The 14,282-nt window shown below is 40.4% G+C and overlaps 1 protein-coding gene across 1 annotated transcript in view; it reads left to right on the top strand.

Moving 5' to 3' along the window:
* The window catches only part of cdh23 (cadherin-related 23), a 197,426-nt gene that overhangs the window by 34,342 nt on the left and 148,802 nt on the right, over nt 1–14,282 (top strand). Inside the window, exons 4-6 of the mRNA XM_086258526.1 lie at nt 12,482–12,624; nt 12,939–12,986; nt 13,347–13,439. Of these exons, the coding sequence (XP_086114652.1) occupies nt 12,482–12,624; nt 12,939–12,986; nt 13,347–13,439 (284 nt within the window). The remainder of the gene's footprint in view (nt 1–12,481; nt 12,625–12,938; nt 12,987–13,346; nt 13,440–14,282) is intronic.

Genomic DNA, 14,282 nt, shown 5'->3' with positions numbered 1-14,282 from the left:
ATTGGCTTGGCAATTACCGTAATTGTCGGGCTATAAGCCGCTACTTTTTGCACAAGCTTTGAACCCTGCGGCTTTTAGTCAGGTGCGGCTTTTCTATGGATTGTCCATGATTTTTGTGATATCGTAAGACGATTTGTTTTGTTTGTTCCGCTGTTGTACGGCACTACGTTGCCTGGCGGAAGGATCGGGGTTCAAGAGTGGTATGTTAGTCACATGTCCGTCCGCCAGGCAACGTAGTGCCGTACGAAGTAGCGCGAAAAACAAACTTCAAAGTAGCGGTACGCGTTCAGCGGGAGGCGTGGATGATGAGCGGCGATAAACTTGCGAAAAGCAAGTTATGCTCAACTCCACCGGTGGATTCTGACAGCGTGGAAAAGTGTGAAAGCATCCATGATCACCAACGGATTTCGAAGGGCTGGACTGCTGCATGATGGAGAGGAGGACACCGCCACGGCCCTTCAGAGGGTGTTCGACTCTGACACTGACAACGAGGATTTCTTTGGTTTTGAAAGTGACAACGAAGGAGAGAAGCGGAGAGTGGATGACGAAGCCATCCTGAGCCTGTTTGTATCCGACACTGGAGGAGAGGACTTTTGTGGTTTTAGTGCGCAGGAAGATGGTGGTGAATGACTGACTTTTCTTCTTGTTAAAGCCGTGTCACTGCACCTGAGCCTAAAAGGTAGTCCGAATCTATTTTTCTGGTGTGCTGTAGGCTACTGTTATGTACTACATGTGCAAATATGTACCCATAACTTGTTTTTCAAAATATTAATAAAAGGGGTGTGTCTCCAAACAGCCATCTCTTTCCTGACAATTCCCTTTGTGCATATTCTCTTACATATGATAAGTCAACATTGAAACACCTGTGGCTTTTAGTCAGGTGCGGCTAATGTATGTACAAAACAGGATTTTCCCCTGATTTTAGCTTGTGCGGCTAATATTCAGGTGCACTTTGTAGTCCGGGAAATACGGTACTCAATCTGGCCTACTGGACAGCTTTGGAAAACATGAAGAAATGCATAAAATTTGGACTTTTAGCTGTATTTTCATAAATTTTACAGCTTTCTCTTTACTAACATGGCCATTCTTGCTGCACTAACGTTCATTTGATTTTTCATCATCTACTGCAGAAATGCAATTTTTCAGCATTTCTTTGTCACATAGAAAAAGTGAGACACATTGTTGAAAATATATAATATATTTAATATATAGTTAAAAATTACAAAATAAGTATTGAAAACATCACCATTTTCCAAACTAAATATATTTCTCAGGGTGCTATTGACATTTCTCCAGGTGTCGGTAACAACCCATCCAATCCATACATGTCGGTGGCAACTTGTGAAGTCGACAGTTAGCAGCATGGACGGTCAGCATCAATGCTACTTCCAAGATTTCCAATTTTGCTTTGAGAAAGTTGTGTTGTTCCTTTGCTGTTAAGAGATATCTGCGACTTGAGAACTTGCTGATAAAAACAGAAAGGTTACCATTGCTGTCTGAAGCATTTCAGCTGGAACTGTTCCTTAGACAAGGCGGGACACTTAGATAGACACTGAAGTGGATACTTCAACACCATTTTCGGTATTTTCAGTGTTAACAAAAAAAACAAACATTTATTTCCACAGACAAGTCTCCATTAAGCTGCTTTTTATAAAACTTGAGAAGAGTTTTATAAAATAACAGGTGTGTTTTACTGTCTTTACATGTAGCCCTGTTTTACTGTGTAATCACTCTTTTGTAAATGTATATAGTCTTGTCTTTGTACATGCAGTGTTCCTCATGAATCCTGTTCCTTTAGGTTCTGTATTTTTTGCTCGTACCTTTTGGACTGTTTCTCTAATTTTTGTGCTTTGCCAGTAAAGACATTTCCTCATTACCTCTCCAGACTGTGTCTTGTACTTGGAACCTCTCTTGAACATCATGCCACATAACAGAGGATGACAAGTATTTATTGATTGGCAGCTTTAGTATTACCAGTAATAATTACTTTACTGACCTGAGGTGCTCAGATAGCTTGGTAGTTATTTAATAAATATTTAAAGCATGGGCATTTTGTAAGCTTTCCAGGAACTAGAATGCACTTCAGTGCAACTCATCTTAGTCTACAACATGTCTCCATGCAGTTCCTTGCAATATATACATAGAAATTGCAAAAAGGCCTGTAGAGTTTGAGCTACAGACTCTACAGGCCTCAGCTGAATGTTGCCTCATGTTAAATGTTAAAGCTGTTGACAGTACAATGAGAAAAAGACTGGACAAGTATGGCCTGTTTGGAAGGGTTGCCTGGAGAAAGAAATCCTCTCTGAGCATTGCAGCACGGGTTGCAAGCTTGCATCTAAACAAACCACAAAACTTCTAGAACAATGTCCTTTGGACAGATAAGATGTTTGGTTTTCTCCAAATGTGGTGCTGTGCATCATGGCCAAAGACAGCATATCAAGACAAATACGTCACAGTAAGCATAGTGGTGGAGGGATGATGATTTGGGATTGTTTCACAGCCAAAAGGACCTGGGCATCCTCTTCTGTACACCACAGTGTTCTAAAGTCAAACATGAGGCCGTCTTTCTACTGGATCATCACTCAGTTTTTTCACACACTTCTGCATTTTGTCTCAGTTTTTGTTGTTCTTTTTTCTTTTTATTCTTTGTTTGTTTGTTTTTTAAAGAATAAGCAGGACATTTTTTTTTTATTTCAGAAGGGTTCCATATTAGTGACAACAAGAACTTTAGCTCACCTCTCACTTGCCAGAGCCTCATTCTTGACCCTAGCTCCTGCCTTAACCCCAATATCTCCATCCACATTCGCAGGGCTGACAGAAACAACATCAACCTTATATTTCAGCAATACAGGGGACAAATGATAAACATGTAAACGGGAGAGAAAAGGTCAAAAGGGAGAAGCTTTTGTTTTAGTGTGGATGTGTTTATGTGTGTGTGGCTTCACGGTGAAAGTGGCATGTTCCATTACCCGACCATGATTTAGCTTACTCTGAGGTAATAGTCAGTCCTGGAGGGGTCAGCAGAGGGCCAGTGTGGGAGAGGAGGGCATGTAGGGAGAGAAACGAGAGGTAAACAACAGAATAAGAACTGGCTTGAAAATTGAGCTTAGCAAGAAAAAACAGATGAAAAGAGCAAGACATGAAGAAAGAAAGAAAATGAAAAAACTGGGCATTCTTCACAAAGTGCCGTTGTTGATGGACATTTTGGCATATTGGCAGGAGTGGTGCGGTTTGGGTTGGATGTGTGTGTTTTGGGCAGGCATTTGCTTTTGTGACAACGACAGGCCAGGCTGGCTGAGCCGTCACTGCAGAAGCCTTAGCAGCACACAGCCACCTGTCCACTCCTATCAGCGCTGCCTGTGTCCCTCTGTCTGGCCTCCACAAGCAGGACGGAGCGTGACGAGAGGATGACAAAAAACGAAAGCGAGAGAGAGAGAGAGTGGGGGAACAGCAAGACTGTGATGGGATGGAACAGAAAATAGCAAGAGCAAAGAGCTTTACTGTGTGATCGGAGACCGAATGGAGCTGCGTGTGAATTTGCAGTGACAGGTCTGTCCCCCTTCACCAATGCGTGGGATGACTGTCCACTAATGTCCTTCACTGTCCTCCAAGTTTCTCAGCGTGATTGGTTAGTCACAGCCTTGTCAGTCAGTGTTTTCATCACTTCAACATTTGGGTGTATTAGAAAGCCAATCCTGAGCCGGACATCCAATCAAATGCCTCTTCCTCAGATCGCCGTGCGATCGCTCTTATCATACGCAAGGCAACCAATGATTCGTGTCTGGACGGAAGTCAGCTTCAAAAATTATTTGCTAGAGTTTCTAATGGTATTCTTTTATGTGAATTATTTCTTTTTGTCTTTAAAATATACTTAAAATAATCAGAGTGTTAGGATGCCTGGGTCGTTGACACAGGGTTTTTGAGTTTATTATATTATTTATTATTTCTAGTCTTTGGTTTCTTTGAGTTCTGTCTTATGGTTTATGTCTCTGTCTTCTCTAGTTGCTCTGTCTCCCCTGTCAGCTGTATCCCCTTGTCTAGTTCGCGTCTCTGTGTATCCTTAGTTGCTATATCCCCGTGTCCAGTCAGTGTCTGTGTCTGCCCTGGTCCCACGTCTTTGTTTCCTCTGTTGCAGTGCGTGTGAGTCTGTGTCTTTAGTTCAGTCTGTGTCATGTTTCCTGTTTTATTCTGAAGGTCCTTGTCTGAGGTTAATGTATCTGGTTTCGCTTCCCTTTGTCTCGTTAGGCCTGATTTGCCCCAGCTGTGTTTCCCTCCTGTTACCCATTCCCTGATTGCTCCCTCTGTGTATTTAAGCCCTGTGTTTCTCTGTGTCTGTGTTGTGATCTGCTGTTTATTTTGCTGTGTGTTTTGGCTGCCTGTATAAGTTATTTGGATTCTTACTTTTGTTCTGTTTGAGTTCAGTATTAAAGCTGTTTCAGTTTACGTTTGTCTCTGGAGTCTGCACCTTGGGTCCTTTTCCTGCCTGCACACAGCCGTCACATAACACAGAGTTGCAGTTCCCTATGACATTCATCATTGTGCACCTTAAAATACACAAAAACCTTGATGCCTCTTCTTCTGGAATCTCAACAGGAAACAAACAGATCACTTTGACTTTGTTCTGTTTTGGCAAGGTTACAGCATAGTGAGGAAGAATTTTTATTTTAAGCTGTGAACAGGTACCCAAACCATTTGTTTCCAGTACACTTCGCCTCCTTTTTAAGCTCTCTAATAGCGATTGCCTCCTTTCTATAGAAGACAGCCATGAATCTGTACACTACATATGCTACATTCACAGTCAAACTGCATGTTTCTTTGTGCTTCTCTCAGACATTTCATTAATCACTTAAACAGAGGTTCCACAGGAAATGTATATCAATATGAGTACTTCTACATTTTCATAGCTTATAAATATGTTTATCTTGTGTTACTGAGTATGTTCAGGCTGTACACAAAAGTTATACGCACAGATGTTGAGTGTATGCTTTAGGAGGCGTGTATTTCTCTCAGGAGTGGCTAAAGAAAAGGCAGAGGGTGTCCGCTCATCCGTGACAGATTTAGTCATAAATCTGTCGGATTAATACACAGCCTCTCAAGGACTCTTATGGTGTATGTTGTTGAAACACAGGAGTCACTTAAAGCCAGACTCAAGGTACAATTTGTCTTTGGCTCGATTCCACATCGCAGTTATTGATGTCACCAACACGTGTGTGAACACTTAAACATAAGTACACGTGCATACAGGAGAAAGGAAGCTGAAGAAAAGGTGAATGAGAGGAAGATGAAATGGAATACGGCAAATGTTTTGTTTCAGAGGAACTTTTGGGAAGATTTTTGTGTGGTAAATCTACTTTGTTTTGCAGCAGCAGACAGATATAACATCCTTTAAAGGGTTCTAGCTGTGATTTGTGTCCACTACCCAACAGGAACATTGTAGTCCTCTGCAGTTTTCAATTTACAAATGGGTTGCATTTGTTTATTTGAGACATAAAGACTTGGAAACATTATTGGTGAGCCATTTTCTCTTTTTTCCCATCTTTTTATTGTTAGCTATTTAACTGACCACCGTGGGGGAAAAGGTTTTACTGTCAGTCTCCGTATTTATTTTCATCCTACGGGGATATAAACTAACAGCATGCATCCTTTTTTCAGCTATTAAAGATGCCTCCCAAACACGTACTTCTCTCTTTATATGGAAATGGAGGTCCAAGCACTTATTTTCTGGCCACCACACTATTGTCATTCCAGGTAGATCTGTTTAGTTTACTTCTACGTCCAACTGGCTTCCCCGAGGCAACCTGTATCTGTAGACGTTAACAAAGCGCACAACACCGTGGGCATAGAAAGCAGCAATGAGTTGATTTTAACTCATTTCCATCTTATTTCTAAAGGAATAGAAGAAAGATTCATTTGCTGTGTTTTTGACTGGTGGCAAGGGTGTAACTCATTGCATATGCCCCCAAGAGGTCTCTTAAAAGCATGAGTCTGAAACTGCTTAAATCCCTTGATGGAATCTGACTCATAAATTAGTCTCAAAGTGTTTCACATGAGCCAAATTGACTGATGGAGTTAAGTTTGTACGTTGCTATGACTGCCGAGGGTTTTAACTGAGAAGTGCATTGTGCTTGATGCTTGAGAGTCCATTTCTGTCTCTTCACTCACTCAGGATGTGTTGTGAGGATCTCACATTGCACCTCACCTGTGTGAGGTGTGGAAAAGAGCAAAAAGTTATTTTATTACATCCAGATCAATTCTTTCCCCATATCATTGATCATTTATTGTAACTAACAAATTAATACCTCCCTTGTTTCAGAAATGCTCATATGGATCCTGCTGCTGTCTGATGCTCCAGATATATATAATGAATTCATAAGAAAGACAGCTACAAACACATGAAAGTATTAAACATATCATCTCTACAGTGCACAACAAGACTAGAAAATGCAAATATTTTAGAAATTACTCCAAAATGTGTTTAAAACTTATATATTGTTGTTTATTTTAACTTTTTTTCTATCCGGAAATGCAGGTAAATAACCGTAATTTGTTGATTTAATCAACTACTAGTTTTTGTAAAACGGTAAATGTCAAAATGTATGCATACCAACAAAAATTATCATTTTGATTCAAAAGATTGCACACACAGGTGGATTAACCATTAAAAACATGACTGTATCATGAACCTTACATTGGGAAGTGGTCTAAAAAAATTGATAAAATTATTATTGTTGAGTCTCAATATCTGATTTGGGGACATATTCTGTCCGTATTTTTTATATATTTTTATATATGGTGAATATAGAAATATTCCACATGCATGTGAGGTATTCTGTGATTTCAGCTCACATACTGACACTGGCCAGAAATTCTTTGTCCACATCTCAGCACCAAAACGGATCTTCTATAAAACATAAAATATAAATGACCAGAATATGCAGAAGTCAGGTTTTGCATACCTGATTTCTTTAAAATCCAAACTCTTTTCATCTTGATTTTGTCTCTCACACTTACCTCTTCAGTATCATGTCCATGACAGACTGAGATTTTTCTAAAATTCAGTGTCACAGTAAAGTATTTACCTCAGCTAAGACAAAGTCAGTAATAGGTCAGATTAACAAGATTCACCATAGCACATATTCCATATACATGAACAGGGACTGGTGCATTGGGGTGTGCATGCTCTGTTACCACACTGTCAGATATACCACAAACAGAGACTGCTGATAGCTATTGCAGCCGAGTATATTCAGTAGAATTTCCTTCTGTATGTGTGTAAGTTTATAGCACAGCTTTATGGAACAACATTATCGGATATTACCCTGTTGCTTCATTCAGGTTACTCTATCGCTCTCGCTTTTTATGATATGAGTGTTTGCGTCCTTGCATTGTGCTGCAATGGCATATAATTTGCACATGCTCTCGTTTGCTTTTGTGCTTTAGCTCTGCGCTTGCTATCTGTGATGCTGAAAAGTGTACGGCACTGTAGCTTGGAGTCACACTCTCATAATCACAACTGTTCTGTTTGACAGATGTGAAATTTATTTTTGCTTCTCACCACAATCTGTTTTCAAATTTTCTTCACGTGGTAATCTATAAAGTGGCAAATGCTTCACTTTAAAGTAGAAGTGCGCTGTATGAAATTAGCTCATGCTGCCAGTTAACTTATGACAGTGTTTTCCTGTGTGAATTTTTGATGGCAGTGATTGATGTGAGGCAGCGCGGCTTCAGCTTGGCATTGCTGATGTGTTTGAAGGCTCTCTTTGTCAGCGGATAGACAGTGCAGTAACATGAGTGGCATCATACTGACTCATCAGCCAAGTGATTGCATGACTTCAGTCTTACTGGCCCTGCCTCAAGACAACCCATCAAGTATTTATACAGAGCAGGTAAAGATCAAGATTCTCTCCAGCACCATCCTGCACAGTCAGTCAATCTCATATAGTTCGAGGTGGCTTCATCCATTCTTTCTTTTTTTTCTTCTTTTTTTTTGTTTGCCCCTGCTGGTAGACAGCTGAACATTGCCCATATATCCATTAAGCCTCTGTGCTCCATAAAATTTAAAGCTATAATTCACTGCATGCCTGAAATTGCAGTGCTGACAGTGCCTGTCCCAGTGAATCAGAACTCAGATGAACGAGAGGTCTAGAGATGTCACCAACATAATAAACAGGGCTTTGGCCTACAGCCCCTTTTCTTTCCCAAGCCTGAGGCCCCAGGGCAGGGCCGAGGCTAGTCCCCGTCTAACGGGCACGACTCTTATTGATCCAGCAGGGATTGATGTCCTCCAGCGGCTGATTTAGCTCCCCCCACGGGCCCCCATGCCTTTTCTAAAAGGTTGGGCTCAGTAAAACATCCAGGTGTTGCTCTCTATAGGTTAGCAAGTCTTCCTTGCTTTTTTCCTCCTCCTCTTCTTCCTCAGTTTCAGGCTTATGCCTATAGTGGTAGTGTGAATTTCAGTCCTGACATAGTGAAGCAAAAATGGTTTGTCTTTACGAACTCATGCTTTTGGAAAAGTGCTTGCAGTAATGGGGTGTATTTGTTACTCCCTTTAAGAAACATCATTGTTCTTCCTCCTCCCTTCCACTAACATCTACCCTCATTTTTCGCTGTTTCCTTATTGTGGCCATCTCACACTCCAGCCCAGACATTTAAACCTAAATGCTCTCATTGTTTTCTTTAAGCTTCTCAGTTAGGTATCTGTCCTCTTTGATTCTGTAAGCAGGTGGAAAGTGTTTTTATTTAACATTCATTCAACATCTTTATGGAACCTTCACAGCTTGAATGAGTAATCTGAAATTTGTGGGGTCTTAAGAAGAAAGTCTCAGATACTTGATCTGCAAATCTAACAAGATGCGGTAGCTGTTTCAGTTCAGTCCCTAGATGTTTTTGTGGGCTTACCTTCCTTTGCTGTGTTTCTGACCCACTCATTCTCATTCCTATGCTGCCAGAAGCAGCGGATGTCACAGAGATATGCACAAGGTGTCCCTCAGGATCTGTGCTGTGATTCACTGGTTGCAGCAGTGTAGGATGCTGTATGAGAGGCTAGATTTAATTTCGTTTTGTTTTGTTTTTTATAATTGAAGTCTTTATTTGTTTTTAACATTTCACAACACAAAAACAAACAAAACAACCAACAAACAACAACAGAAAAAAAAAACTCAAATCAGTTAACTCAAATCTTTAAGTCTAATTTCGGTTTTTTTTAATGTTTTATGCTGTTTAACTTTTTTCTCTCTGATTGTTAGTTATATTTACACACAAAGCATCTTGATCAAGTTCATGATGGCAGTTCTTGCTGTCCTGGTAATGACGATGTCTCTGACTTTGTGACTTTAGTGTCACTTTACAAACGTGAATACAACCAAAAAGTGGAGAGAAAAGTAGAGGAAGTAAGAGGTTCCGAGGACAATCGTAGAGAGAAAGGTGAAGTAGAGAGATGGTTCCTCTCGCCCATTGCTCTTGTCATGAATGCAGTGTTGCAGACTAGAAGGGATGGGGAGGGGGCAATATTAATGTGCACTGTATCATTCATAACAGTAATACTGGCATCACTTGCTGCTAAATAGCATCATTTGTCAGGCGAAAGGGCTTGGTGTCACAGTGTTAGAGATAAGCATTAGAGGGATACCTACGCTACACACACACACACACACACACACACACCCAAACACAGCTGTGTATATGTGACTTTAGAGGACATTGCACTGACTTACATTCATTTTCTTTACTCCAACCTAAACTATAACCATTAGTTGCCTTACGTTAACCAAAACATAACATTCACCTTACATGTTAATACTTCAACCTAAATCATGACCCAAAGTATTTTACACCTTTTTTCTTTACCCACAATCCTGAAAATGAATCCTAATGTTAAACTAACACAGCATAAATAACTTGAAATGAAAAAACACAGTGTTTCAAAAATCTGTAAGAAAAAAACCAAAACAAAATGATACAATTAACCACTTTTCTACAATTTGTCGTTTATTGAAATGTCTAAATCTTTTTTTCTACCTTAATTTATGCTAAGAATGTCTTTCACCAAAGTATAATATCCTAATACCTCAGAAATTTCCATATTTGAGGACAAAATAAATTATGTCGATCCTATTGTCTTTATCTAAGTACACCCATTTTGCTCTGTTAATGTCTATAACCTTAGGCAAGGTTAAAAAAAATCTGTTAATAAAACAAAACTGACCCACAGGAGCCAGAAAAGAAGTTCTCAGGCAGTGTTATTGGTCTCTGCACTAAATCTCTATGTAAAAAATTTATTTATTGCAATAATATATAACTGCACACATATTTGGTGATATAATATATTAGCATCTAGAGCAGCCCTTCGTTTGTCTAATCAGGGCAGAGAATCTAACTCATATTCTCAGTAAGTTGGTCTCGGTTCATCTTTCTTCTCAGCAGTAAGAGTTAATCTTCCACAAGACTGTCTCTCATACATAGTCTGAAATGAACATTTGTTATCCTTCACTCAAGTGTATGTCTACCCACGTGGAGCAGACAATTCGTTCACAGTCGAGAGGGCCAAAAGGAGGAGGAAAAAAAACAGTTATTATTGATGACTATGGGGTAAAATGCTTAATTTGCATCGTCTTCAACCAAATTATAACTCATATTGAAAGCAGCTGAATTTGCATAAATCTCATTAGACTGCAATGAGAGGGGTTCATAAATCGTTATATTAATTAGTCATTTTTGCCACCCTTTCATAAGAAAATGGGGTGTATTAATAAAACGAGAGGGGTGTGTGATTGTGAAGCCTAATTGGTCACTGTATTAAGCAGTGTGGTGCGCAAGTGACAGATTTGATTTAGTTTGGCTTCACTTCTGTTGTCTGGCCAGGGAGGGGGGACAAGTGTTTGTGTCTGTGCAATTATTGAATGATCTGTTTATTTTCTCTTCTGTCCATGCACTCATTTTAAAAAAACAAACCTGTTCCTAATTAACAGTCAAATGCTTACCTCAGCATATATCACCCTGAGGTCAAGAGGCAGTCAAAGAAAATTACACCCCAGATTAAGTTTCTGTGTTTCCGTGAGGTTATCCTGTCTTGACATTTAGGATAAATTCTCACATTTTTGAATTTACAAACAGCATTTTTTGCATTAACAGTGTGAGCACAAATAGCAGTTACAAGGCAAAGATAAGCCCACAGTGTTTTGGTATAGTCTTCTTCTTCTTCTTCTTCTTTCGGCCGATCCCTTAATCTCCCTCCATGTCATCCAACCCGTGACAACAATCCTCCGCCTTTGTCTTTGGCCAACACAAGCACAGTTTCCACCGGCACCCTGTTGGCCAACAACACTGAGGACGGTCATTCTTAACCTGGACCCCGACCGATCATTGATGAGCCGTGTGTTTGATTTGGCAAAGATTTTTGCCGGATGCCCCTCCTGACATAACCCACATTTATCTGGGCTTGGGACCAGGGAAATACACTGGCTTGGCTGGGTTCTCGCTCTAGTCCATCCATTCATTTTCCCAAGCACTTATGCAGCTAGTGAGGAGGGTGCTGGAGCCCATCCCAGCTATGATAGGTTGAGAGGCAGGAAACAAACACGGGCAAAGTCTGTCACCGGACAGATCAGAGGCACAGGGCAGAAATGAATAGGAATTTCAAACTAGGTATCTGTGAAGTGACAGTGACTGGTATCTTAAAGTATTTTATGTACTGTATGTTTTGGACTTTAGTGAGGAAAACCTTGCCTCTGATATTTGTGAAAAAGCTTCTAATCCTTCCCGGATTCATATATTTCTTAATTTTTTTAATATATATAATATTATTTACAATGCTGTGCACAGGCAGTTTGACCCTGGAGGGTAATGAGCCTTGCCAACCAGCTTGGAGGTCTTGATACCGTCTTCTGTGCCGCTCTTAAACACAGCCTCATGATACATCTGTCCAGCGTGGCGGATTAACCTGCATGATAGCACGCCACCTCTGGTTTTGATTAGCCAGCTTCTACTGTTTATGATGAATGAAGCCCGTGAGCTGCTGCAGCTCCAATTAAAAATCCTTTGCTCCTGCACGCTACTGCATTTCTTTGTGCTGAGCCTTTGTGTGTTTTCAAGTCGTCTTCAGCCGTTACACTACCAGGACATCTGGAGTTTTACAACATATAGTTGTTGTGGTTCTCTCTTTTTTAGTAGGTTTCCTTGAATATAATGTTGAGAAGTCAGAGTTTCTGTCACAATCATGGTACCTTGTTAACTCTTTTGCATTTTATTTTGATGTATTTATTTATATATATATATTTTTTTTGATCAATTTTTAATGCAAGGCTAACTTTTACATGTAACATGCAAATTGGAAATTCTGATAGGACAACTGCATTTGTGTGAATATTCAGGAATTGCATGCTCTCACAAATCAGCGCTTTCTAAATTGGCTCAGTCATTAAAAATTTGTTGATGCCTACTTTGACTTTGCAGGACTTCTGACCTTTGACTCTCTCGCTGACAGGTTCATCGGTGGCCCAGCTGAAGGCAGATGATCCTGAAGGCGAACCCCTCATCTATGGGGTTTCAGGAGAAGAGGCCATGAAGTATTTCGCTGTGACCAAAGAAACCGGTGTGGTCTGGCTTCGACAGCAACTCGACCGTGAGGTACAAACAAACAAACTCGTGCACACACATACTAAATGCTACACACACGCTCATACATTACCAAAGCAAATGCACCGGGTACAAGAAAAGACACACAGAACAATTTTGAAAATAGGATACGCGGCGTAAATTATCAAATGATGAAAGAGTCCCGAAAAGTGCAAAACAATGTGAGGGGAAAAGCACAAAGGACGTCGAGCTCAGAGTGGCTTCTGTAGCTCCTTTTTGTTTTCTGTCTCTGATTTTCTGCTCTGCTCCTTTGCTTTACATGTCTATGCAAATTTTGTGCTGATATGGATCTCTGTCTCCACCAGACCAAGTCAGAGATGCAGGTTGAATTCTACGTGAGTGACAATCAAGAGGTAAGAGACCGATTTGCACTGCGTTCATAGTTGTGACACATTTCTTCACACGCTGACATCCTGCATATAGCCTGACCTCATATCACACAGAGGCCTTGCAATCTGTCTCTTTTTCAGTCTCTCACTTTTACACTTACCCTTATTTCTCTTCCTCACATGACACCTGTCCGACTCAACACAGTATAGTTGCTGAAACAAGTGACATTCCACCTACTCTCCCCAGCGAGAAATCTGTCACACACCTGTCCTGTTTTCTTTGACTCTGAATCGTGGCTTTGTGTCACATTTACATTGACTCTTTGTCAGGAAACGTGTGGCAGTGGCTTTGGAACTATTTAACCAAGGTGTTTCTTTCCCCAGGTGGTCAAAGACACAGTTAACATCCAGATCGGAGATGTGAACGATAACGCCCCAAACTTCCACGGGCAGCCATACACTGTCAATATTCCAGAGGTGAGGATGCCCGGACATTATTTACCGATTGTACTCGAGTGGAAATGAGACTGTGATTTTATTCATTACTCTGGTATACATGAAAAAGAAAAGTCATCATATGCAAGACAATTTCTGTATAATTTGCTGGTTTTTTGAACATCAAAACAATGTCAAAGTAAACAAAAAACTTTTATTTCCAGTAGAAGAACATTTTTCTCTGGAATCTGTACTTCAAACTGATGAAAACTTTGGAAAACAAAGAGCTGCAATGAATTTTCAGAAACACTAAGAAAACATAAATAAAATTCACCTCACCGTCATGCCTATTGCAACAGCTGTATCTGCACGGTGGCTACGTCTGATTTATGGTGATCATCTCCTATTCATAGTGCATTTTTGTCTTCGCCATGCTGGAAATAGCAGTGTTTTGCTGCACCTGTGATCTTCCCACGATTTCAGGAGTTGTCTTCCAGCTAATGTTTAGAGAATGTGTACAGCCTCCTTTGCAGGGAAAAGAAAACTCCAGTGCAAACCTCAATCTCTATTCTCTCCTTTTTCTGTCCTCCCACTGAATCGGCTACCTTCCTTCTCAGCTCTCACTTCTTTCCATCTTTGTGTCTCGTCTATGCCCTCTCCCTCATCTAATCCTTGATATGAAGTAATTGCCAGAGTGGAGGACTTCAAACAGGGACTGAAATCCACACACACACACACACACACACACACACACACACACACACACACACACACACACACACACACACACACACACACACATCCACAAGTCTTGTTGTGTTTATATTGAGCACATACCCCTTTGTGAGTCTTCACCAAATCTTCAAAGCCACTGGCTTTTTCTCT

This window comes from Aulonocara sp. 'chitande type north' Nkhata Bay, linkage group LG13 (assembly GCF_057382095.1).
Source record: "Aulonocara sp. 'chitande type north' Nkhata Bay isolate Kocher_YH1m ecotype deep benthic linkage group LG13, A_spYH_male_GT1.1, whole genome shotgun sequence".
Classification (NCBI taxonomy): Eukaryota; Metazoa; Chordata; class Actinopteri; order Cichliformes; family Cichlidae; genus Aulonocara; species Aulonocara sp. 'chitande type north' Nkhata Bay.
The sequence above is the reverse complement of the archived record's forward strand: the minus strand, read 5'-3'. Positions and strand labels throughout refer to the sequence as shown.